This window comes from Triticum urartu, chromosome 3, assembly GCF_003073215.2.
Source record: "Triticum urartu cultivar G1812 chromosome 3, Tu2.1, whole genome shotgun sequence".
In the NCBI taxonomy this organism is placed as follows: domain Eukaryota; kingdom Viridiplantae; phylum Streptophyta; class Magnoliopsida; order Poales; family Poaceae; genus Triticum; species Triticum urartu.
Genome location: NC_053024.1, coordinates 543,241,948 through 543,267,011, shown reverse-complemented (window position 1 = coordinate 543,267,011; position 25,064 = coordinate 543,241,948). Strand labels below are relative to the sequence as shown.

The following is a 25,064-nucleotide window of genomic DNA, read 5'->3' as shown; positions in this document are numbered from 1 at the left end:
ACACATAACAATATCTAGTGGAGTCATCAATCAACTTCATGAAGTATCTCTTTCCGCCTTTTGTCAACACGCCATTCATCTCACAAAGATCAGAATGTATAAGCTCTAGTGGCGCCAAGTCTCTTGCCTCTGCAGTCTTATGGGACTTGCGAGGTTGCTTAGCTTGCACACATACTTGGCACTTGGAGCCTTTGACAGTAGAGATTTTCGGAATTAAATTCATATTGGCTAACCGCGTCATGCAACCAAAGTTAATATGACAGAGTCGTGAATGCCAAATATCAGACTCATTATTGTGGCAAACATTATTAATAATTTTAGTGCAAATATCTGACAAAGATAGGCGGAACAAGCCTCCGCACTCATAGCCTTTTCCAACAAATTGTCCACACTTAGAAATTACAACTTTATTGGATTCGAAAACCAACTTAAAACCATCTCGACATAAACGGGAACCGCTAACGAGATTTTTATTGATGGACGGCACATGATGAACATTCTTCAGACGCACAGTCTTCCCCGAAGTAAACTTCAGATCGACCATACCAACACCTCGAACGATGGCATGTGACCCGTTCCCCATCAGCACGGGTGAAGTCCCTGTTGCCTGGTAAGAAGAAAACATGGAGGCGTCAGCACAAACATGTACATTGGCACCGGTGTCAATTAACCAATCAGGGGATTGAAATACTGAAAGGATGGTAGGAAAAATACCGTACCCTGATTCCTTCATATCAGTATCACCGATGACAACATTAGCGGACTTGCCGCTCTTCTCATGTTCGCGCTCCTCAAAGCGGTTAAGACACTTCGGAGCCCAGTGATTAGGATCACCGCAGACATGGCAAAGTCCCTTCCCCTTCTTATGAGATTTCTTCTTGAAGTTGGTATAATGTGATGGCTTGTTCTTTGTATCAAACTTGCCTTTGCCCTGAGTTTTGTTCTTATTGTTTTTGAACTTGTTGGGCTGGGAATTCTTCTTCTGTACCATGTGGGCACTAGAACCTCCCTCAGCAACTCGAGCACGTGTGTCCTTTGCTCTCGCCTTCTCTTCAACATCAAGAGTATCAATGAGATCCGCAACGGAAAACTCCTGTCTCTTGTGTTTCAGGGAAGTAGCAAAATTGTTCCACGAAGGTGGAAGCTTGTCAATGATGCCTCCGGCAACAAATTTGTCCGGCAACACACACTTGAAGTACTCAAGTTCTTTTGTGAGCGACTGTATCTCATGAGCCTGCTGTACAACAGGGCGCTCATCAGTTATCTTGTAGTCATAGAATTGCTCCATGACGTACAACTCGCTGCCGGCGTCCGAGGCACCAAACTTGGCCTCGAGCGCAGCCCACATGTCTTTGCCGTTGTCAAACGACATATACGAATCCACAATGGAGTTATCAAGAACACTCAGAAGAGCGCCTTTAAAGAGGGTATCGATCTTCTCAAAAGCTTCCAGCTGTGCTGGATTAAGATCACCCTCAGGCTTGCCCTTGGTGGCATCATAGCAGCCCATGGTCTGAAACCAGTAGACTGCTCTCGTGCGCCACCTCTTATATTGCGCCCCCTTAAAGGCAGGCGGCTTCAGATGCGCAGCAAAACCACTCGAAGTAAGTTGCCTATAATCAGGTTTTTGGATTGTTAGAAATATGAGCAAATTACTACGAGATTTAATCCGGATAAACAGAAGATAAATCATGACCACAGCAGCAGAGATTAAACTAATCATGCGAACTAGCATAGCAGATGAACATATCACGTCTAGGGCACGTACTAGAAGCATGAATTCTATCACGATCTCGAACAGGAAGGATAGAATCACATACGGTGCAGCGGGTGCAGCACCGCCGGGATAGAATCACATACGGTGCAGCGGGTGCAGCACCGCCGGCTCAATCGCGCAACCCGCGGCGCGGCGCGTCGTGACGAGGCGAGGCGAGCGAGGAGGAGGAGGAGCGCGCGTGTAGGTCTCCTCTTTTCGTGCTCATACAAGTGGTAGAAGAGCTCACCTTATAAAGAGGTGCAACTCTCTCTCAACTTCCGGGGTGGGACTAAACTTTAGCCTCACTTACTCCACTCACATGTGTGCATGAATGGGCCAAGAAAATTTCAGAATTTTAGTTGGGCTTTGGGCCAAAGGCCTACTAGCAAAATTCCAACACGCTGAGCCGGCGGGACGTCGGCGAGTACTGCGTAGGTTGAAGACCATGATTGAAGTGCTCAACGGAGATGAGTTGCTCACCTTCTATGAGTTGAAGACCATGATGAAGTCATAGACGACCCTGTACTGTACCCCGCTGCCAAGATGTGCAGCTGCGCCCGGTACTACGCCACGGCCACCATGGAGGCCAAGCCGTGCCCGCAGTGCAAGCTGGCGATGGCGACCAAGGTGACGTTCGTGCTGCGCCCGCTCCGAACTCCGACGTGTTGCTCGCCAAGAAGTGATCGACGCACGTACCGATCTTTTTATTTCTATCCGAGTTATTGCCTTATGGAATACGGGACACAGCTCAACGTGGCAGTCGACGGAAAATTCTGCCACCTTTCCACAAGTCTGAACGGATGGACCGACTAGTACTAGTTATTCTGATGATTGCTGCACATAAAATGCTCTCATATACAGTTTTGGCTACATAAAATGTTCTCTGTGGTTCAAAACACACTCAACACGAAAAATCATCGTCAAAGCATGCATCATATTGATGAACAGTTTGTCATGTGAAAAATGGGGGACAACTACTATAGAATCTGAGCTTGCTGTGAAAAAATAGAAAAAGAAATCTGGACCATCGGATGCAGCATGATTGGTACAGATGGAGGCAGAGGGTTCTCAATGCACATTTTAAGAAAAACCCCTACTATTAGGTACATATACAGGATGACTTTTGCAATAACCACCCTCAGATATCAATAATTATGCCTGTCATAAATAAGACATTGTACAAAACTGTACAGGTATCCGTCTCTTAGGTTTTAAAAAAATTGCACATATGTACGGCATGAAACTTCTTGTAGATTTGATTTAATTAGTAGCTTCTGCTACATCAGTAAATATGCAAGAAATCCAGACATATTGGTGACTAGAAAGTACATGACAAATTTAACCACCCACTTCAAGCATACCTAAGCATACATTTCAAACCTGACGATCCCATATAAGACACAAACAGAAGAGATACATACATATCAAATGCTACATAGCATGAGAGGATTACTTTTGTTACAACACGGGCAAGACTAAGTAGACTAAAATAATCACAACCCAACAAGTACGGCCATTAAAAGCTGCATTACTATCTTGGTGGTACATCACATAAAAGCTACAGTCTTTGCATCTTGTGCTTCATGCTCACCGAATGCTTCTTGCTCATTGAGCTTCTTGTGCTGCTAATCCCAGTTTGTATCTGCTAATGAACTGCATTGCTATCTTCATGGTACACAACACAAACACAGCATGACAAATCAGAGGGAGGAAATGAACTAATCTCAGTGTATCTGCTAAGAAAATAAGCAATGCGCCTAAAGCCTTCATGGAAACATTATCGATTAGAGAATAAACTTACATCGTCCGATAGTATGGCATGAATGAAATCAGAAATTAGGGTACCTTCCGCATTAGAACAAGGGCACGAGCCATATTACTTTCCCTAGGAGAAAGAACAAACGAAATAGAAGTAAAGCTACAAGATATATGCGCCTTTTCTTTTAATTGCACTTCAGTACAGAGAAAATCTATCTTGGCATCCAGCACTGTCATTATTTAAATTGGTTAAAAACTGATGGTATGACTTGCATTTATCACCTAAAGAAAGTGCAATTACAGATGCTTACTAGCAAGTCCTGAAATGGTGCGCATTGCAGTATTCCAGCATTGAAATTTCTTTATTGTCTTACTAAAGTCTTGATTTTAATTTCTGCAGAGGAACTGGAAACTTTCTAGCTAGAATTGTTCAACGTATATGGAAGGTTGTTCTTCTGGTACGTCCCGCAAGTTATACAACAAGCTTTGCATCAATGATTACTGCCAGCAAATTTCACCCATCAGTGCCTGGTGTTCATGAACTCCAGAAGAATGGACAATATGTAGGGTTCCACCAACGTTTCTATGAAAAGGGTCTACTGCTGGAGATTGGTTTTGCACTTCTGATACATAAAAAATCAGGGCCTATGCTACATCTGCCGATTTCTATAGTACTTTTTCTAATGGAAGCATTGCTGTGATTGTACATGATGTTCCATACATCTAACTTTTTCTCGCAAAGTACAACAAAGGTACAGTGGTGTCGCTGTCGCCTATTTACAGGAGCGCATACTTTGCATTTGTGAGTTTAAGTACACTGACTATTCTCTTGAAAAGTTTGCTACCGAAGCATGCAAATGTTAAGCTTATGTGTTCCTCTTGATTCTAGCCATATCACCACAAGATTGCATTTATAAAAAATCAAATTTAGAGATGGAAGGGTGTGCCTAGAACTGGAAAAATTTAATACAATCCATCTATTATATGAACTGGTAAAATCTATCTTCATCTTCACAATAAAAATGAGCTTACTGTCCCATCAAGTTTTCAACCAATGGCTGCATATTGCGACAACAAACTTAGCAACCGCAGGTAGTAATTATATTTTTTATTGAGTTGTCCTAAAATCGGGGATTTATCTACCCATCTGCAACCTTCCAACTTGGTTATCTAAGTAATTACCGATGAAACAGAACTTTCAAAATAGACTACCAAACCACTAAGAACAGTAGCAATACATCATCAAATTGAAGTTATAAAATGGCATCTTCCCATATGAGCAGTGACATGGAAAAGTACAGGAAAACAGAACTGGAGATGGCATCACCTGCTTGCAGCCGACGAGGTGAAGGAGGAAGCGACGAACCCACCGCTCCTGGAACCTCGGATGGGGAGGCAGTGACCAGTGACGAGCACAAAGTAGGGCGGAGCTTAGTAGCCGGCGAGCTCGGATCTGCTCTGCATAACCGGGTGGGCGGCGACACAACGGCCAGGAGTCATCCGATCTGCTCCTCTCCGATCTGATCAGCTCTGAGGTGCTTCCCCACTGGAACACGCCTCCATTGGTCGTACTCGCCCAGCTCTTGGTTGAGGGATCTGGGCCGCCGCCGCCGCCGCAGGAGGAGGAATTTTAGATCGTGCGTGTGTCGGTGCATCGGGGAATCGGGTTTGGGTCTGAATGATTAGGACGACGGGAGCAAATTAACTCTCAGGCAGGGACCTATTTGCAAACTTGTAGTCAGAGATTGCTCCACCCGAATCTGAGCCATCAATATGCCATCCAATGGTCCAAACTCATTTTTTCTATTCTTTCACAGTAGGCTCAGATTCTATAGTAGTTGCCCCCTGCACTCACCGATCGATAACCATTACAACAACAAAAAACTCTTATAAAATCTATGTGCATAAAGAAATTCTATTTATTTGCGAAACACAAAAAATTCCAGCCTCCCCACTTGCGTGTAACTACGCCGACGTACGACAAGTCATTAGAGCCTATGTAAAGTTTTCCGTTTATCTATTTTCATGATTTCTGCCGGTTTGACGCGCTTGGGCCCCCTCATCTCTTCGAGTATCTTGCCGTCAGCTCCGATCCTCACAGGGCTAAATTTCGTGTTTTGACCCTTTTCTGAAACCTATTCAAGATTTGATCCTAGTTTGAAAAAATATCGAGATCTGACCCTTTTGCTACCGCCAGGGACCATGGCGGTAGGGTATAACAGCCTACGCTCGCTGTTAGACCCTACCGCCATGGACTCTGGCGGTAGCAAAAGGGTCAGATCTCGAATTTTTTTCAAACTAGTGTCAAATCTTGAATAGGTTTCAGAAAAGGGTCAAAACACGAAAATTTGCCTCCTCACAGCGAGCAGATGACTATTGGGATGACAAGGCAATTCATTCTTCTCGCCATGTAACACCACCCAGTAACCTCCTATTTTGCCAGGCCTTACGTTATCGGGGTAGCCGGGGAGATCGACAAATGGCTCAGACGTCCCCGCCTCCGCCTTGGCCCCTTTGATCCAGTGCCTTAGTAGCTTGCACGGCCCCGTAGATGCAACAATGAGATGCGTACAGTCGGTGCTGATAGCGACCCTGTTTGCATACGCCAGGCGTGTTTGGAGCACCGCAACATCACCGGTATGTGGGTCGTACCTCATGAGACGCCCTGTTGAATCCCCTGATCTTGTGACCATCTCATGATGCGTCCTGTCATAGTTCATAGAACTGTCAGTGAAGTAGACTTGACCGGTGACCTGGTCGACCTCAACCCCGTTGGTGAAGCGGAGAGGTAAATCATCGACCGCATTAACCAATATTGTGGCTTCCCGACCACCAGGACCAACCCGCATGAGTCCCCTGTAGGCGTCGGCCACGTATAGATCCCCAGACTTGTGATGAAACTGCAAACCGAGTGGCCGGCCACACTGACTCTATGTGAAAGTTGCCAGGCGGAATATCAAAGCCCTGCACATGTCTTCATCGTAGCCAGGGTTGTATGCGTAAGGCTGGTCACAAACGGGAGGAACTTATGAGTAACATCACACACTCCAATACAATTTTGCTTATGTGTCACATATTTAATGAAGAGAGAGGTGCTTGTGGTAACTAGCTAAGTTACCGGAATATCACACACTCCAAGAAACAATGAGTATATAACCTAATAAATACATTGTTGCATGACACTACATAGATGTTCCTACCCACTGTGAAGGTAGTAACATAGTCTAGGGAAGTGTGTAAGTTACTAGACTATGTTCTTGCCCATTATGACCAGCCTAAGTGGTTCAGCCTATCTTGTCCCCGTTCCACCTGAAGGATGCGGCCATCAGAGACGTCGCTATATGGGTTGTGCCCTTGGGCGTCAAAGGCGACACTCTGGCCCTTGAAGAAGTCCGTCAGCTCGGTTTTATTTGTTTTTTGTTCTTACGGTTTTTCATTTTTATCTATTTTCTCTCCTTTTATTAATTTTCCATCTTCATTGTCTTCCCTACTTTTTCATTTATATAAATATGTTATATGTGCACATTGATGTTTTCAAAAACATAGTGATCATGTTTTTGAATATGACATGAATATTTATTCTAAATACATGATGAATATATTTTCTTATATTATACATAAACATAATATTGTGTATATTTTTCCTCCAAAATACACATTGAACATCTTTTAAATATACGATGAACATAATATTGCAGTACAAAGAAAACAGATGTTGACCACGAGGATAACTTGAGATCGTTCTCCCTGGCCATGACGCTGGGGTGGCTAACCAAGCCCAACCAAGTGAAGGCATGGGCCGGCGACCAGGGCCCAGCAAGGGGAGGAACCAACCTAACCTAGACATGTTTCCCAAGGCAAGGGCGGCAGCAGCCAAGATCGCATCCAGTTACCCTGTAAACCCTAGACCTCCATGTTGACACCCAAACGGACAGGCGCGCACAGTTTGAGTCGGCCGGTTGGAGTTGCTCTTAGTATGGACGTAAATCGGATGCAAATTTGGGTCAGAAATGCGTCCACATGGGCACTGAACGGACGCGTTGAGCCGACACTTTGATTCGTTTCGACACCCAAACGGACACACGCGCACAGTTTGAGTCAGCTGGTTGGAGTTACTCTTAGACCACGGGCTATCAGGGACTAGACAAACTCTAAACACAAGAATGCGAGCAACAGGACATGCATTGTGCTGGAGATATTGCTACTTCGAGTTTGCTTTCGACGAACAACTCAGATTTGAGACTCTGTCTGGAGAGTAAAAAGCAGCCTGCTCCTCAAACTCAAAGAAAGTAGAATACGGAAACAAAACGAGTTTACTTGAACTTGACCAGTTACACGATATCTGACAGCTTTAGTCCGTATCGTATTTTGCGTTCACTAGAAAAATGAACATGTTTTTAGCATCTACATTCAGAATCTTGCATCAACACAGCTTACAAGTGACGTGCGGCTACTGTTTCTATGTACAGACCATGACGGCACACAAGTAAACGTTCAACTCGAATCAAGAAAGCAAAACCCCGGAGACACACGCTTATCAACTTGTCGTGATTCTGCTTCCGCGTTGTTCGCTTTGTAGTAGCTACTGAGACACGATCCTTCGTTTAACAGCGACCGTATGTCTTGAAGCCGCAGAGCATATGTATCAGGCACTGGGCTTGGTATTTACCACCAGGCAACCCTTAATCATCATCGTCATCCTCCAGGTCGCTGAATGACACGTCTTCGTCCTGCCCAACCGAGGTGATATTGCCTGTTTTGTTGTCGGCATGGTCCATGTCCTCTAGCCAATCCTCCACTTCTTTGTCGTCGTCGTCCTCCGGGGTGTACAGGTTGGGTTTGTCACCCTGATTCTTGATTTCAGTTTTCACCACCAGCTCTTCTTCAATTACAGACTTGTCAATAATTTCCGGCTCGCTGGTTGAAATGGGATGCTTGTCAGCCTCAGCCCCTGGCAGAGAATCAGGAGTTGGTTCTTGGAAAGATGTTGCTTCAGCCATTCCACTCTTGTCTTGGATGCTTGAGGGTGACAACTCTCTATCTTCAGCTTGGGTAGATAGAACATTGCTGCTTTCTGATGGGCCCCCAGGACCCTCAGACGCTACATTTTTCATCCTTGGGGAGCTTTGCAATAACTCTTCTCTTGCTTCCAGGATCTGCATGAAAGAAATATCTCAATAAGGTCAAATTTAGCAAAAGATCATCGCGAGAACCCTTTCCAACATTACTACGAAGTCTGACATTTCTCAATTCTCACTGGTGTTGTCAATGTTAGTTTCCAAGGGTGATATATTAGTATGCATATGTTGATATGTTATCTTGACAACAGGATAGTATATATGCTACCGATGACATCATAATATGATCCACAACATTCCACATGCATGATGGTCACCATTCTGTAACTATATTGACGGTACAATTGTCCATGAATCATATGCATACTAGACAAAATAACATAATCTTAGTTCACAATCCAAATTCTAATGGCCCATTAACATATCCTCCTGCTGTTCAGGTTTGCTGTAGGGACTAGGGAGTACCCTATATTTTACACTGATATTTCCATTTGGAAGATCTTAGTTTTAAGCAATCCTAATTGTTTCCACCACAAGAATATTGAAAAAATTAACAACGCTGAGTATATTCAACTTGATGAGCTGATAGATTTAACATGACGAGTGACTTAGCGTATCTGCAATGAGAATACAATATGGAGCTTGGATATGCATAAAGATTTAAGAGAGATCATACTCCCTCTGTTCCTAAATATAAGTCTTTTTAGAGATTTTAATATGGACTACATACGGATGTATATAGACGTAGTTTAGAGTGTAGATTCACTCATTTTGCTCTGTATGTAGTCCATATTAGAATCTCTAAAAAGAATTATACTCCCTCCGTCCGAAAAAGCTTGTCCCAAGCTTGTTCCTCAAATGGACGTATCTAGCACTAACTTGGTGCTAGATACATGCATTTGAGGGACAAGCTTTTTTGGACGGAGGGAGTATATAATTAGATACCACTTCTGGGCTTTGTTATGCTTGCGACCTTAAAGTTAACAATATCCTCAACTTAGCATTCAGAGCTAACATAAAACTTAAGCAAGACTGTACCAATGATGATGGCACATGGTGGATTTATCATAATTGATATTTGGCTGGAAATGGATGTAAACACTCAATCCTTGTTCATAAAGCCAACAAGGGCCACTATTTTTTTTTGAAAGTCAACAAGGGCCACTATCAAGTTCTAGATATTCTGAAGCCCGTTTACAGTACTCAGATAAATCGACCTGATTTCCCAGCTTAGACGTTTAAGACAAGTCTCGCAATATTATGAGATCATGGATTCAATCCCATATTCAACTATGGATGAACAATCCAGATCCAATTCCATACAGTTGCATAGAATAAAGTATCGGGGAATTTCACTATCTCAAGCTTAATGAGAATGCAGATTGATGTCTTCTTTCTTGTGAACATGCAATATGACGTATTGCAGATATAGAAGGGATCAAAAGATGAATTCCTGATAAAAAATCGTCATCGATACAGCTACAACTCCAAAAGTGACTCTTAACAGGTGAATATGGAAATGAGAGGCCACATTTGGAAACAGGTAAACACAGGCAAATGCATGGGCACATGTTTCTGTTTACAAAGTTATTTGTAGGATTGCATGCATTGCAACAAGATGGCATGATAATCTATGGTAACTAAGAATGTTTGGAAAACACAACAGAAATAATAAGACAGAGAGAAGGGAGTGTACTTGTGTCGTTGAAAGAAGTTCAGCATCTTCCTTGTTGAGCTTTGAGTGAAGAAGCACAAAATAGATCTTCCAAAAGCATGCTTCACTCATATTGGTCGAACAAAGTTCGGTTCTGAGATATGATAAGCTTGGTACTATACGCTCTATAGCCAATGCATGTTCACATTGTGTATCTGACAGTTCAAAATCTGAACACAAAAGCATAGCAGATATAAGCGAAGGAATTGAGCAACAGTCAGGCGTGATATGTAACATACAACTGACATGATGGAACAAGATGCATGAATAGCTACTCCCACATAATGAAGAGAAGGAGAGCATGATGTTAAGCAAATAGTAATAAGTACTCCCTTAGTATAAAGTTGAGTCATCTATTTTGGAACGGAGGGAGTATTCATGATCATTCTAAAAACACATTTGTGACTGATTACTACGCTAAGTTAGTGCAAAGAAGTACAGTAGTCAATGATAGTTCCATGGTCCGCAAGTTTGGTAGGTAGGGAAAATTATGATTACGCCGTAAACAACAGGAAGATTGGCAATAAGTCTATGTACAAAAGCTAAAATCTAAAAAAAAAATTGCTGGATAAATGTACTTGGTTCAATTATACTGTGTACATGTACTGATATCATCAGGAACCTTGATTCCTTGAAAACAAGCTTAACTTCCAGTAAGTATAGAAAGCAGTCAAGGTCAAGTGCTTCTTTGAGTTATTGATCAAAGGTGCGTGGGCAATTGACACAACTCATTTATTTGTAGGGACTTCATTTGTATGTCTTAATAAGTAAAAATTTAATGTTACAAGCAAGCAATTTTTTATAAAAACCTTATTTGATGTCGTTTACGTGAATCATCAGGTTAAGTTACGGTGCTGGTATATGTGCTTTGAGTCTGCATCTAGCTTTGTCAGTGTTTTGGTGTTTTCTAATGCATCTCTAGCTTTGGGAGGTCTTGTAGATCAGTAAATGGCATAGTTAATCCTGATGTTTTTGCAGAAATTGCAGCTTCGTAACAATTCGATACTAAGAATACATGGCAAACGACAAAATTTTCATCATGAGCATTTATGAGAAGGTGCATACTGAGAGCTGGAACACACTGACTAACATGGACTATCATTCTCTCTCATTATTAAAATCCGCAATCTATACTCCAAAACTTCCTCACTAAATTACTTCCTACTAAATATCGCTTCAATTAAACAAACAAACTCGATTAAAGCCCTAATGAGACTAGACACAGTAACTCATTTCAGGCACCCACTCTGTCGAACTGGATATCAGCAAATGTAATCAGATGGAGTGCTAACATATTAATTAATTCAATGCAATTCCTTGGTAACCCTTAAAAAATGTGGAGAAACAGTCAGTTTGAACATGATGTGATTGATTTGGCCTGAAGCTACACCCTCATGTCTCCACACTTAGCAAATACACCATTCTATTAACCACAGCATAGGCAGTATAAACATAGTTTGAGCAAAACTGCAAAGATCTACTAGATTAAAACACCTGATTCAACACTAATAATCTGAGTTTCAGAATTCAGAGTCTTCTGCTGCACTTGCATCTCATAACCACACAAGTGCATAGTAGACCGAAATAATAGTCTAGTGCAGATAAAGCTCGAGCAGAAAAGTCTGAAGCAACTGGGTCTTACCATCGGCGTGCCGGTCGTTGACGAAGAGGGGGAAATCGAGCCACGTCTCGGGAGAGGTCGAGATGTGCCTGACGAACACCACCACTTCCTCCGTCAGGTCCACCGCATCCACATCCTCCTCCTCTTCCTCCGGCACGAAAGGCAGGAAGGACGAGGCGATCTTGGAGATCTCCGCCACGGCGTTGGCGTTGGACAGCATCGAGATGCCGCTCCTCACCCTGCCCCCGATCTCAGCCAGGTCGTTCCGGATCCCGGCGACCCGCGGGGACTGGGGCCCATGCTCTCCCTCCGCCTCCGCCTCCGCCTCAGCCGCCGCCGTCGACGTCTCGGCGGCCTCGGCCCCGGCGGACGGCGGTGGCGCGAGGAAGGAGGCGACGCCCCAGAAGCGTCGGGTGAGGGACTCGGTCAGCTCGGAGATGTCGCCCTTGACCCCGCGGCCGGGGGTGTCCGGCTGCTCGTCCTCCTCGGCGTCGGCGTTGGCGGCGTGATCCGGGGTTTCGTCGCCGGAGGCTGCCTCGGAGTGGTCGTCTTCGTCGTCGTCGTCGGGGGCGGAGGAGAGGGTGGCCGCAATGGAGCGCGCGAGCCACGACATCGCCGGGAGCGCGTGCCGCAGTGGAGGGTGGAGTGGGGCGGCTGGCTGGTCAAGTGACGTGCGGTAGGCGGTAGGGGATATGGACTAGTGGCCGGCGGGTCGGAGGACCAGTGCTTCGGCTCGCAAACGGGTGCGCATATCCGTCCAGTAGAAGAAAAATCGACGGTGGCGATCTGGTTAATTTTCAACGTTTTTTTTAAAGGTTAATTTTCAAAGTTGACCCCGAGAAACATGAATAATTGCTCTGCTCTGCTCCAAAGTCCACATCTCCGTATGTTAACGCTGCCGTCCCTAATTGCTTTGCTTAAGGATGATGTAAATGTTAATGGTGGTGGTGCGTCCGTGTCTTCTGCTTTCTCTTTGGTCCTCTGTATGCCAAAATCAAGGGGCAAGTGGCCAATCAGAAAACATATATAAAATAAAATAAAAGGAACAGTGACGGTAGCTTCCCTCAGGAGACATGGTTTACCAGGAGCTACCAGACAATCGAGACAGTAGAGGTTGGTGTCTTCCAATGGCTTACGTGCGCTGAAACAAGCAACAGTAGAAAAGTTTTATTGTATATTTACCGGCCGAATTGCAAGAACGCACGCAAAAAACGGCTAACATGCATATGCACATACGCAATGATTCGCTGGATCAACAGACGCAGCGCGTGCGAGTTGGCCAGCCGATATCCTCCAAAACCCGTGGACAAATTCCTGCGAATCCATCAAAATACTCGCCGATTCCGACCGTTTCCCTCTTATCCGCCCGGTACAGAAATCCGCCGACCCCACGGATATGAACGCCAGAGCAAAAAGGTCAACACCAAGCGGCGGTTCACGCGGACCGAACGGGCAACGTCCACGGAATGGAAGCGTATATATATACCACGAGGTGATGGAGGTGCCATTGTACACTCTCATAACGCAGCCAGCCATCGAGTGCAAAGGCAAGATCTTGTGTTTCACGTACGCATACACAAGGATGAAGAAGGGTGGCGGGAAAGCCAGCGGGTGCTTCTTCTGCCTCGGCGCGCCGATACGCGCGCTGTCGAGGGCGTGTGACCTCTACGTGAACTGCATGTCCGGATGCGCGCGCCGCATGCCAGCGGGGGCGGTCGTGGGTGGTCGCGGCTTCGGCGGGCCGGCCACGTCCATGCACCTGCGGGCGAGCTCGGATCGTTCCGACGGCCTTGTCCGTGCCGCGTCGAAACAGCGCCGCGTCGCGCCCGAGCCAGCGGAGGTAGGGGCAGCGAAGAAGACGGTCCGCCTTAGCCAGGCGCCGGCGGCCGTCCCGGCACGGAGGAAGGGCCCGGCGATGGTGACCATCGACGAGGACGCGCCGTGCGAGTTTGGCGCATGCCCGCTGAAACGTCCAGAGCAGAGGAGTCGCGGCGCGGCGGTGGGCGGACTGGCCGCGCGCGGCGGTGGTTTTGGCGCCATCAAGGTGGGGGGCGAGGCATTCGAGAGCCGACCGTGACGCGTGCGTACAACACACGCGCATGATAAAACTTACATCGAAATTTCGACCGGTTCTCTCCCCCTCTTGATTACTTCTTGTTGACAGATTTCTTTTAAAAAGGATACAAGATTTATTATAAAAATTACATCGAAATTTCGAAACCACCAAACGACCATTTCTCTATCTTTTCTCTATCTCTATCTCTATCTCTACTATCTATCTTCTACTACCTAAAAGAACCATAAGGTTCCGTTTCCCCTCTTACGTCGTTGTTTTCATCCGCACCTCCCCACCCTTCGTAACCCCACGCGGCCACACCCATCGATTTTCGGCACCTAATAAATAGATCATGGAAACTGCCTTAATTTTTGCTACAAATCATGTCTGTAAAAATCGTCCGTAGCAATGGAAGGAGACATAAATCTGTCCTTCCGTTCCTTACCTCCTTCCATTTTTGTTTCTCTCCTACCAAAGTTTTCGCTTCTCCCATGATCTCGCATTAATCACACATTCCATACGAAATGACTGAGATTGATTCCATCAATCACATGGCCCTTCCTGCCTTCCATGTGTGCATACCTACGTGAGAACCCAAGATAATTCTACCACCATCAAACGCACGATCGAGTCTCTTGGCTCGTGTCTATCGTGCTCGCCACGCCCCGGTGAATCCCGCACATCTTGCAGCTCTGGATTGGTTGGCGTCCCCGGGGCGCCGTATGGCCGTTCAAGGAACAAGCTAGGACGATCTAATTATGCAATGACAGGGAGAGGGCACGGGGAGGCATGATTGCGAGCTGCAGGACGCGGCAGTGGAACTCACGGTAGTGTACGCATGGAGAGCGGGTTGTGGATTCTCTGCCTTGCTGTGGCAAAGGCAGAGAGGAACAGTGCCTCTACCTTTCCTCTACTTTTAGTCGTTGGATTGAGAACGGACCGCCCAGATCTGGCGCAACAGGACCACTGAAAACAGTGATATGAACAGTACACAAGCTACAATGTTGTATGAACAGTGCATGCGCTACAGTGATTCGCTCGATCTGGACTGCCAGCTTTTGATCCAATGACTCTCTCGGCTAAGGTAGAGGCAGCGTTGCTGAAGGGAAGTCAGAGGATCTGCGCCCTGGAGAGCGGCCATCGTCATCAAGTCCTTCATTGTCTGTGACTCCTGGCTATCGCGTTGTCTCTCCACATCGTCAATCAATCTCAGTCCCCATTGTTCGTACTACAGTCCTCAAGTGCCAAGTTTGCTCACTGCAGCCCCGCCCCCGCCCCCGCCTCGCCCCCGCCCCCGCCTCGCCCCCGCTCGGGCGACTCGGGCGGGATCCAAAACCCTAGCCGCCGGGGGTCCCCATCCGTCCTCCCCTCCCTCCACCGCCGCCGGCTATAGCCCGGGGCTGATGGCGGTGGCGGGGGTCTTCCCTCTTGCCTGCGCCGTGCGGGCGATGCGGAGCCCCGCGGCGTGGGTGGCACGGCCGATCTGGCCTGGCGGCGCGGCGGGCCTGCCTTCCTGCGGCGGCGCGGCGGCTGCCTCGAACAAGGGTGGCGATGGTGGGGTGCGGCAGCCGGCCCTACCTCGGGCTGCGTGGCGGCGTTCGGCGGCGGCGACTGGGTCTGCGGCGACACACTATCTGACCTCGGATCGGCGGTGGCGGCATGGAGGGCCTGGTGGTTGGGTCGGCACTATGCGGGTTGTGCCCTCCGGACAGATTTGATCTGGCCGGTGCGGCCTGCTCCATGTGTGGCAGCTTAGATCGGCGGCGACCCGTGCACACAATACGTGATGGAGGTTCTTCGAGCGGATCCGGGTGAAAACCTTGTGCTCGGCTTGATGCCAAGAGCGGCGTTGGTGGCACCCTGTGGTGTCATTACCTTCTTGAAGGCATCACCGTGGAGAAGCTCTAGACCTCTATCCGCTACCTCCGGGGGAAACCCTAGATCAGTTGATCGGATGACGGCGACGCGTTGGTGTCGTTTCCTCCTTGGGGGCGTCATTCTTGGAGGCGTACACGGGATTGAGGGACCAGCAGGCGCCTTTTTTGGTGGAGCGGTACTTCATCCTTCACATTGATGACGGCGGATCTCGACGGCGTGGTGCAGTGGAGATTCGGCGCCCGATGCGCGGTGATGGACTCGCACAGGTGGAGGTAGTTGTCTGGCGTCAAGGTGGCGTCGATGCGGAGTGTCCTGACAAGGTAGAAGCCTCAATATCTGCTCTGAAGACGGACATGTGGAAGATGACGGCGACGATACATGTGAGTGCGTCAGACCAGTTTATGCCCCAGACCCGGTATGTGGCTCGGCTGGGGCTTCTGGCTTTTGACGATAGGCTTAGGTGAGTAGACCGGGTATTTGGCCCAGGTAGCACCCCTTCATCATATGGATAGAAGTAGTGGCATATGTTGCCAAGATGACGGATTCAGGCATATTGTTGTAATACTTTGTAAAGTCCTCGAGAATAATCAATAAAGTGGCCGTATGCATCTTCTAGATGCAGAGGCCGAGGGTCATCCTTCTTTTCTAAAAAAAATGTGTATGAACAGATCACCATTGTCTGCGATTCCTGGACATATGTTTTTGCTCTTTGTTAATTCCTTGATTGTGCTGGATGTGAATCTGAATGCTTTGCTACTCGTATATTCCCTTCTCTAAGAGCATTTGTTGTACACTTATTAAGAGCAATAGAGCTGAAGAGATTGATGCCTTGTTTGTGCAGATTTTCTACTGACTTGAGTCCTAGCAGCAGTCATTTCTTCTTGGTTTTTATATTAACGAATAAGATAACTCTTATTATGAACAGCTAATTGCATCTCTGCTTAGCGCATATAATGCTAGAGCAGCAGAGAGCTTATGCATGATCAGTAGTCAGGTTTGGAAATCATCATGGCGCATTGCTGCACTGCATCAGGAAGGATAACAAAAATAAATTACAAGGGTCCAACAAGTTTATGTGAAAACACACTTTATATTAAGGTGTGTGCACTTTCCTGAGTATATGTTTTTTTTTCTTTGGAAACGGCTGAGTATATGTTTGAAGTTTGCATTGTTGTACCCGGTTGATGAATGATTACCAAAGTAGTTTGCATTGAATGCAACGAGAATGGTTGCATTTGTTTGCACTGAATTATATTCTCCTTCCGCTCCTTAATATTAGGTATATTGGTTTTTGAGAGAAATTCCAAATTTGTAGGTGTATATATTTTGGGTTTGTCTAAGACATATCTAGATGTGTCTTAATTATTGCACATTTAAGTGACACAGATAAGCATAGAAATGAAAAGGAAAAGGAAAAAAAATATCCACACAAATCTTCGCGTATCAATGATATAGGACTTAGATGTGCAATACTTATGACACATCTAGATGTGCTTTAACAAAATTGATATATTTGTTACTTCCTATATGCATTGTCGATTCCAGCCCTAAAGAAAACACCACGTCCAATTATTTTTGGAAGCCATGCTGCAATCGTGCAGTGTGTTATTTTTTGAAGGATAATTAATGTACCCCTATAATTATGCATCTAATCACCAAACTAAACATGGTTATTTATATTCCAAATCCTCCTCCATCACTGCCTGTTACCGTGCCCAGAAAATAAACATAACACCATCATGTTATTGCAAGAAATTGTCCAGGTAACAACTCACTTTTTGATACGGCAGCTAAAAATGAACAAGAACAATCACGATAAAATGTGTTCATTCTTGGTTGGACAAGAAATGCACCATTTTTATTTGTTTACCATTTTTCGCTATTTTGTTTTGTGTAGAAGGTTAAGGAACATCGACACGTGATTTGTGACAGGTGAGACTATAAAATAGAGTAAGGGCATCTCCAACTTCAACATGGACCCTCTAAAACGGACACTAAATCTGTCCGCGGACCGGTCCGGATAGATGTTTGGACACTAATATGGGAGCCGGTCATTCAAAGCTAGCCGCAACCGTCCGTTCACATTTTAAACAAAATTTAACGAAAAGAAAAAATTGATAGAATTTAAACAAAGTGAATAACTTTCATTCAAATTTAGATATTTTTACATAAAACCAGACGATATTTTGTCCAGTGAACTAAATAAAATAAAAAAATATCTAAACTACCCTATACTTGATGGTGACCTCATATGCATCACTGGGCTACCTGACGGTCGGGCGCTGTCGTCGGAGTCGTCGGAGTTGGGCTTCTAGCGACGGAAGGGCGCGGCGTCGCGACAGGGTCTCCCGGCGGCCCGTTGGCGCTCGCGGATTATCCTCTCTACTTCCGCACGGCCGTGGCCACCATGGATGCATGTGTGGTTGCTGTTGTTGTGGCTGGTCCTGCTCGTCGCAAGAGGAAATTACGGTCTCCTCCTTCTCCGAGGAACCGACCGCATAGAGAAAGAGGGCCCTCGAGAGCAAGGGCGGTGGAGCCAGGATCCGCCCATCGGTGCCAAGATCCAGGACTTGCCAATCGCAGTTGAGTGGAGGAAGAGGGGAGTGGGGGTGGTGCGCGGATATGTGGAGAGTGCAATTTGGATGGTGCCAGATCCGTGCTCAAAGAGATGCGGCCAGAAAAATAGGCGGTTAGCCCGCTTCAATATGGCACAGCGGCCGGAGTTGGTTTCTCGAGATAACGCTTACACATTGAAGTGGCGCCAGTCTGGTCGTGTCGGTCAGGGGCGCCCTCCCATCCGGACACATCGCGCGTCATCATTGTCGTCCGCTGCGACTCCGGGCCTGCATGAATGCGGCACGGGAAGCGGCAAGTCCTTTGAAGAGATATTGCGGGAGAGGGTTTTGGGTTGGATCTTGGTGTCGGATGCTTAGGTGAAAGCGGTCCGGACGCCCGCAAAGCCCCCCGGGTTGGGTTTCGGTTTGCGGGAAGTCGAATATTCGGACCGGTCCATGGATGGATGGGGTACCGCATTGATGGTAAAATGAGATATTGCGGGAGAGGGTTCTGGGTTGGATCCGGGTGTGGATGCTTAGGTGAAAACGGTCCGGACGCCCGCAAAGCCCTCCGGGTTGGGTTTCGGTTTGCGGAAAGTCGAATGTCCGGACCGGTCCATGGGCGGATGGGGTACCGCATTGATGGTAAAATGCGTTCGGACCGCTCGATCCTGAAAGATACAGACGGTTTGAGAGTCAGCGTCGAAAATGCTAAATGTCGTCGGAGTTTCCATTTGTTATTATTATTTATTGGTGAAAAATGATTTTCCATATAAATGTAGTTGGCTGTCGCTCCCTTGCGTGTCAAGTGTTTTCATTTGCTAAATGTCGTCGGAGTTTTCATTTGTTGATGAGGGGTGGTAGGTAGGGAGATAAAGACGTGCCCATCAGCTAATCGTAGTGCTATTAGAAACCATACACAACATGTACGTGGGGTATTTTTACACATAATGGCAAGAGGGAGGGAACAAATGAAATATGTTTGCATATATAGCTATGAGGTAAATATAAACTAAACATATGTACAAAATAACATAACAGACCTACACATATTTCGCATTGACTTCGAATTATTGCACATAGCAAACAAAGTAGAATAACAAATGCACACACTTTGCATTGTTGCCCGTAGCAACGCACGGGCATTTAACTAGTACTGTAATAATGGACGCAAATAGAACTGTCTCCAATCTCTGGCAGGACAGGTCGTATAAATGCTAGCTGGTCATGACGTTGCGGTGATGGAGCAACGGTTTGAAACTGGAAATGAGCTTGCCTTATTGGTTGAAGAGAACTGAACTCTCACGAGATGAGCCCATTTGTAATTTTCTCTCAAAATGTGATGAGGTAGTCACTTTACTTGTTTTATGAGCACATTGGTCATTCTGCAAGTTCTCATCGTAACGAGGCCAACATAGCGTGCTGAGTCGGCGTGGGGCCAATAGTCATTGATGTTTGCGGGAAAAAAGGTTCACAGACAACACATGGGAAGGCTTCGCTGTTTACAACACAGCCCTTAAGTTTAATCCGAGGGGTGGTCTTTTGTAAATAGGCATTAGGGGTAGAAATCATCAATTCTCTCCCCGCTCTCACTCAAATCCCTAGCTCACATCACTCTCACTATGCTGTCAAATCCCTTGCTTGAGCCCGCGAAAAAAAAAATCCGTGCTTGAGATGGAGGAATAGAATTGGTCACGGAGAATAGGGAAGGCACATGTTTTCCCCTAAGGAGTTCCATCTTCTGTAGACAAACATTAGGGGTAAGAATCCTCAATTCTCTCCTCGCTCTCACTCAAATCCCTAGCTCACATTGCTCTCACTTCGTTGCCAAATCCCTAGCTTGAGCTGAAGGAAGAGAGTTGGCGGCTGAAGAATAGGGAAGGGCATGCCTTTTTCCCTAGGGAGATCCATCGTCGCGGCGACTGGAGCAGTGGTCGGAGGCTGCCTCGGAGTGGTAGTCTTCGTCATCGGAGAGGGCGGAGGACAGGGTGGCCACAATGGAGCGCGTGAGCCAAGACATCGCCGGGATCTCGTGCCGCAGTGGAGGGTGGAGTGGGGTGGATGGTTGGTCAAGTGATGTACAATAGGCGGTAGGGGATATGGACTGGCGGCCGGCAGATCAGAGAACTAGTAGTGCTTTGGCTCGCAAACGGGTGCACATATCCATCTAGTAGAAGAAAAATCGACGGCCGCAACGTGATTATTTTTCAAAGTTCTTTTTAGAAAGGCTCATTGTCAAAAAGAAGAAAATAAAGAAAGGTTAACTTTCAAAGTTGACCTCGAGAAACATGAACACTCCTCCAAAATCCACATCTCCATATGTTAACGCTTCCGTCCCTAATTGCTTTGTTTAAGAGCATCTTCAACCGCCGCGTGATATAAGCGCCGTGCTAGAAAAATACTGATTTTTGCACGCGCACAGCTGCTCCGGACGTTTCAGTGAAGGTGCAAAAAACGCGCGCACGACATAAGTGGTTCAGTGCACGGGGCGAAACGGCATCGCGCGCCGCTTATTTCGTGCACCCGCTTCCGTGCACTGCAAACTCGAGCGCCCGCGCCGCGACTTCCACCTATCACCAATCCAGTCGCTGGCGCCGCCGCCCGCACCACCCCATTTGCTCCGGCGGCCCGAGGGCGCTTCCCAGCCTATCCTCGCGCCGCTGCTACTTCCTCTGTCTCCCTCTAGCCGCCGCCCTTCGCGCGCACCATTCCTCCGACGAACAGCGCCCGGCTGCCCACCGTCGCTCGGCGTCCACAAGGTGTTCAACAAAACGCTTGCAAGGTATGTATTGCTTCAACTTCACATTTTCAACATGATTTTGGTGCATGTTGTTTGTAGTTTTTATAGACTAGTTTAAATTCAACATTGTAGATGAGTTTGTCATATGATTCTTTCGAAGAAGAATTTGATATTGAGATATGGAGAGAGTTTTTGGGATTTTGCAAGCCCAAATTGCTATTGTGAGAGGACCGGCTAGATTTTGGGATTAGAAGATGCTTTTGGTACATCATGCACGCTTGTGTGATCATGCAAAACATGATCATCGACAATGAGCGTGGTCAAGATTTAGAGTACTCTTAGTATGAGCTTTTGGGACATCCCGTGCGAGTGCGGCGGAGGGCGGCGAGGGTGGCCTGATTTGTTGCCTCCTATCATGCCATTCGACGTGCCGAAACGCATGATGATCTTCAGAAGGGTCTCATCGAGGAGTTGTCGGCATGAAATGGCCGACAAAGAGCATGATGATTTGTATGTTTTTTAGGATAAATTTCCAATCTATTCATCTTCAATCATGGCAGTACAACGAACACCAGAAATAAAAACTACATCCATATCCGTAAACCACCTAGCGACGACTACAAGCACCGAAGCAAGCCGAAGACGCGCCGTCGTCATCGCCCCTCCATCGCCAGAGCCGGGTACAACTTGTTGTAGTAGACAATCGGGAAGTCGTCGTGCTAAGGCCACATAGATCCAACAGCCCACAACAGCAACCGCCGTCGATGAAAAATAATGTAGATCGAAAGGATCCAAACCGAAGACACACGAACGTAGACGAACAACGACGAGATCCGAGCAAATCCACTAAAGATAGATCTGCCGGAGAAACACCTCCACACGCCCATCAACGATGCTAGACGCACCGCCGGAACGGGGGCTAGGCGAGGAGACCTTATTCCATCTTCAGGGAGCCGCTGCCGTCTCGCCTTCCTGAGTAGGACACGAGCTTTAGCAAGATTGAAAAAAAGACTAAAAACGGAGCCCTCCCGCCGGGCCTTGCCAGGATCCACCGCGCTCCATGGCCCTAGGTCCACCGGAGACGAGGCGGACCTACATCGGCGCCGGCGAGAGGCACGAACCCTAACTTTCTTTCTTGGAGGAGGAGGAGCCCTGGCTCTAGGTGATGATTTGTATGTTTGATGTTGTATTGTTGAACTATTTGTTGTATTGAAAGATAAACTATTTGTTTGAGTTGTAATAAAATTGAACTATTTATTATTGATTTTGTGTGTTTAATCTTCTTTGTTTTGTTTGGAGTGCATATGTTGTTTGTGCTGGGCGTGTGCGCCTTTTTTTTGCAGCGCCTGCTGGAGCGGCTCGCGCGCTATATTTTGTAGCGGCCTCTGGAGCCAACGCTTAGCTGTGTGCAAAAACTGACTATTTCAATGTTGTAAAGATGTTTTTTGCGCGCCACCTGTTGCGCGGCGGTTGGAGATACTTTAAGGTTAGGTTGATGTGTACTAAATGTAATCTAACGGTGGTGTGTCTTTGTCGTCCGCTTTTTCTTTGGCCCTCTATATGCCAAAATTAAGGGGCAAGTTACTAACCAGAAAATAAAAAATAAAAAAGGAAAAGTGATGGCAGCTTCTCTTAGGAGACATGGCTTACTATAGCAGACAATAGAAACAGTAGAGGTCGCCGTCTTCCTATGGTTTACGTGCGCTGAAACAAGCAACGGTAGAAAAGTTTTATTGTATATTTGCCGGCCGAATTGCAAACACGCACACGCACGCAAAAAACGGCTAACATGCATGTACGGTATGTAGTGCACGTATGCAATGATGATTCACTGGATCAACAGACGCAGCGCGTGCGAGTTGGCCAGCCGATTATACCACCTGTTGCTCGACCCTATCCTCCAAACCCGTGGACAAATTCCTGCGAATCCATCAAAATAATTGCAGATTCTGACCATTTCCCTCTTATCCGCCGGTACAGAAACCTGCCGACCCCACGGATATATGAACGTAAACGCAAGAAGGTCAACACCAGGCGGCGGTTTACGCGGGCGGAACGGGCAACGTCGACGTAATGGAAGCGTATATATATCACGAGGTGATCGAGGTGCCATTGTACACTCTCATAACGCAGTCGGCCATAAGTTCAGAGGCAAGCTACAGTGCTCGATCTTGTGTTTCTCTGTGCGAAGCCAACGCAGGCACAAGGATGAAGAAGGGTGGCGGGAAAACGAGCGGGTGCTTCTTCTGCCTCGGCGCGCCGATGCGCGCGCTGTCCAGGGCGTGCGACCTCTACGTGGGCTGCATGCCCGGATGCGCGCGCCGGATGCCGGCGGGGGCGGTCATGGGCGGCCGCGGCTTCGGCAGGTCGGCCACGACCATGCACCTGCGGAAGAGCTCGGACCGCGCCGACGACCTTGTCCGCGCCGCATCCAGACAGCGCCGCGTCGCGCCCGAGCCAGCGGTCGTCGGGGCAGCGAAGAAGAAGGTCCACCTTAGCCAGGCCCCGGCGGCTGTCCCGACGGGGAGGAAGGGCCCGGCGATGGTGACCATCACTGAGGACGGGCCGTGCGAGTTCGGCGCCTGCCCGCTGAAACGTCCAGAGCAGAGGAGTCGCGGCGCGGCGGCGGGCGGACTGGCCGCGCGCGGCTGTGGTTTTGGTGCCATCAAGGTGGGGGGCGAGGCATTCGAGAGCCGAGCGTGAGCGTGACGCGTGCGTGATAATACTAGCTTCTAGACGTCCATTGATTCCACCAGTTTTTTCATTGATTTATTCTTGTTGTATATAAACAGTTCGATAACGATCGCAAATCAGCAAATGGAACTGTCCGCAATGGCGCGACGGTTTGGAAATTGGAAATGACCTTATTTGTACGTGTTTTTAATACTACTATGAAAGAACAGAAATTCTACACAACGAACATTGCGTAGAAAGGCAAATCAACCTGTGGTTGAGTTGGTTAGGTGGACAGTGATATCCCCAACCCATCAGAGTTCAAATCCTGGTGCTCGCGTTATTCCTAGATTTATTTTAAAATTTCCGGCGATGCGCTTTCAATGGGAGGAGACGTTCCCGTCGACGACGAAGCGCCTACGGTGACTTCGTAAATCTCAAGATGACATGCTAGCTCAGTCTCTTGGAGGTGCTCATAAAGATAAGGTGTGCGTGTGTGCGTTCATAGGGATGAATGTATGCGCGTGTATATGAGCGCTTGTGTTTATACTGATGCTAAAAAAAACGTTGCGTAGAAAGAAACTACGAGCCAACATTGCGCGGTGCCGCCCCTCGCGCTGTGTGCAAGCGTTTTGGCGGGCGGGCGGCTGCATCGGCCACGACAGTGAAGGTTTTTGAGAAATCGATAGCGCAGGTGTGGGGTGACGGCGTTGGGGAAGCTCTCCGGGCTGCGGCAGGAACTAAGCAGGTCTTGGGCTCCAAACGGGCCTTAGTGTCAGCCATGGCGGTTGTGATGTTGCACATCTTCGAGTGGGCAAGCAGAGATGAAATTTCCTGAAATCAGTGATTAACAGGTATCTCTTGTAAAAGTTACTCCATCTTTCCCTGGTCTTGACAAATGACACATTGTATCGTCAGTTGTCGCAACCTAAGAGTTTTTTTTGGTGGATTCATTTTCTTAAAATGTTTTTATCTTTTGAATCATGCATCTAAATCAAGAACCGTTTTCACCGTTGCATTTCCCATGTCGATATCTCCGAAACTATATTTCATATCATAGGCTTCAACAATTTTGTCACAAAAAATAAAATGGAATAAAAAAATGAAAACCAGAAAAAAGAACCCCCAAAAAAGCCGGAATCTAGAAACACAATTGTGCTTTTTCAACTTTTATGGAAGCATATTTGTGCTTTTTCCTTTTTTGCGAAGCACATGCTTTGCTTTTTCATTTCCGA

The 25,064-nt window shown here is 47.0% G+C and overlaps 3 protein-coding genes, 1 long non-coding RNA gene and 1 pseudogene across 4 annotated transcripts; 2 read left to right on the top strand and 3 right to left on the bottom strand.

Moving 5' to 3' along the window:
• Positions 1–3,071: 3,071 nt before the first annotated feature.
• LOC125544881 lies at positions 3,072–5,208 on the bottom strand. The gene is made up of 2 exons (XR_007299781.1): positions 4,842–5,208; positions 3,072–3,421 (listed from the first exon to the last, which is right to left on the bottom strand). It is a non-coding gene; the product is annotated as an uncharacterized LOC125544881 (long non-coding RNA).
• Positions 5,209–5,429: 221 nt separating this feature from the next.
• Positions 5,430–7,269, bottom strand: LOC125546940 (annotated as a pseudogene).
• Positions 7,270–7,804: 535 nt separating this feature from the next.
• On the bottom strand, positions 7,805–12,634 carry LOC125544879. Its single transcript, XM_048708660.1, has 3 exons — positions 11,949–12,634; positions 10,289–10,476; positions 7,805–8,670 (listed from the first exon to the last, which is right to left on the bottom strand). Exons 1-3 carry the CDS (start codon positions 12,538–12,540, stop codon positions 8,197–8,199), a joined length of 1,254 nt encoding a protein of 417 aa, XP_048564617.1. The 5' UTR covers positions 12,541–12,634; the 3' UTR covers positions 7,805–8,196.
• Positions 12,635–13,399: 765 nt separating this feature from the next.
• LOC125544880 lies at positions 13,400–14,131 on the top strand. The gene has a single exon (XM_048708661.1). The coding sequence runs from the start codon at positions 13,423–13,425 to the stop codon at positions 14,002–14,004; it is 582 nt and encodes a 193-aa protein (XP_048564618.1). The 5' UTR covers positions 13,400–13,422; the 3' UTR covers positions 14,005–14,131.
• Positions 14,132–23,294: 9,163 nt separating this feature from the next.
• On the top strand, positions 23,295–24,051 carry LOC125548661. Its single transcript, XM_048712223.1, has one exon. It carries the CDS (start codon positions 23,365–23,367, stop codon positions 23,857–23,859), a length of 495 nt encoding a protein of 164 aa, XP_048568180.1. The 5' UTR covers positions 23,295–23,364; the 3' UTR covers positions 23,860–24,051.
• The last annotated feature ends 1,013 nt before the right edge of the window (positions 24,052–25,064 follow it).

Bases quoted from the DNA above. Each gene is read 5' to 3' on its own strand.
- LOC125544879 (XM_048708660.1), bottom strand. From the start codon at position 12,540: ATGTCGTGGCTCGCGCGCTCCATTGCGGCCACCCTCTCCTCCGCCCCC. The intron at 10,477-11,948 runs GTAAGACCCAGT...TTTTGTGTTCAG, and splicing joins CAACGACCGGCACGCCGATG to ATTTTGAACTGTCAGATACA. The intron at 8,671-10,288 runs GTACACTCCCTT...TCTTTCATGCAG, and splicing joins AACTTCTTTCAACGACACAA to ATCCTGGAAGCAAGAGAAGA.
- LOC125544880 (XM_048708661.1), top strand. From the start codon at position 13,423: ATGGAGGTGCCATTGTACACTCTCATAACGCAGCCAGCCATCGAGTGC.
- LOC125548661 (XM_048712223.1), top strand. From the start codon at position 23,365: ATGAAGAAGGGTGGCGGGAAAACGAGCGGGTGCTTCTTCTGCCTCGGC.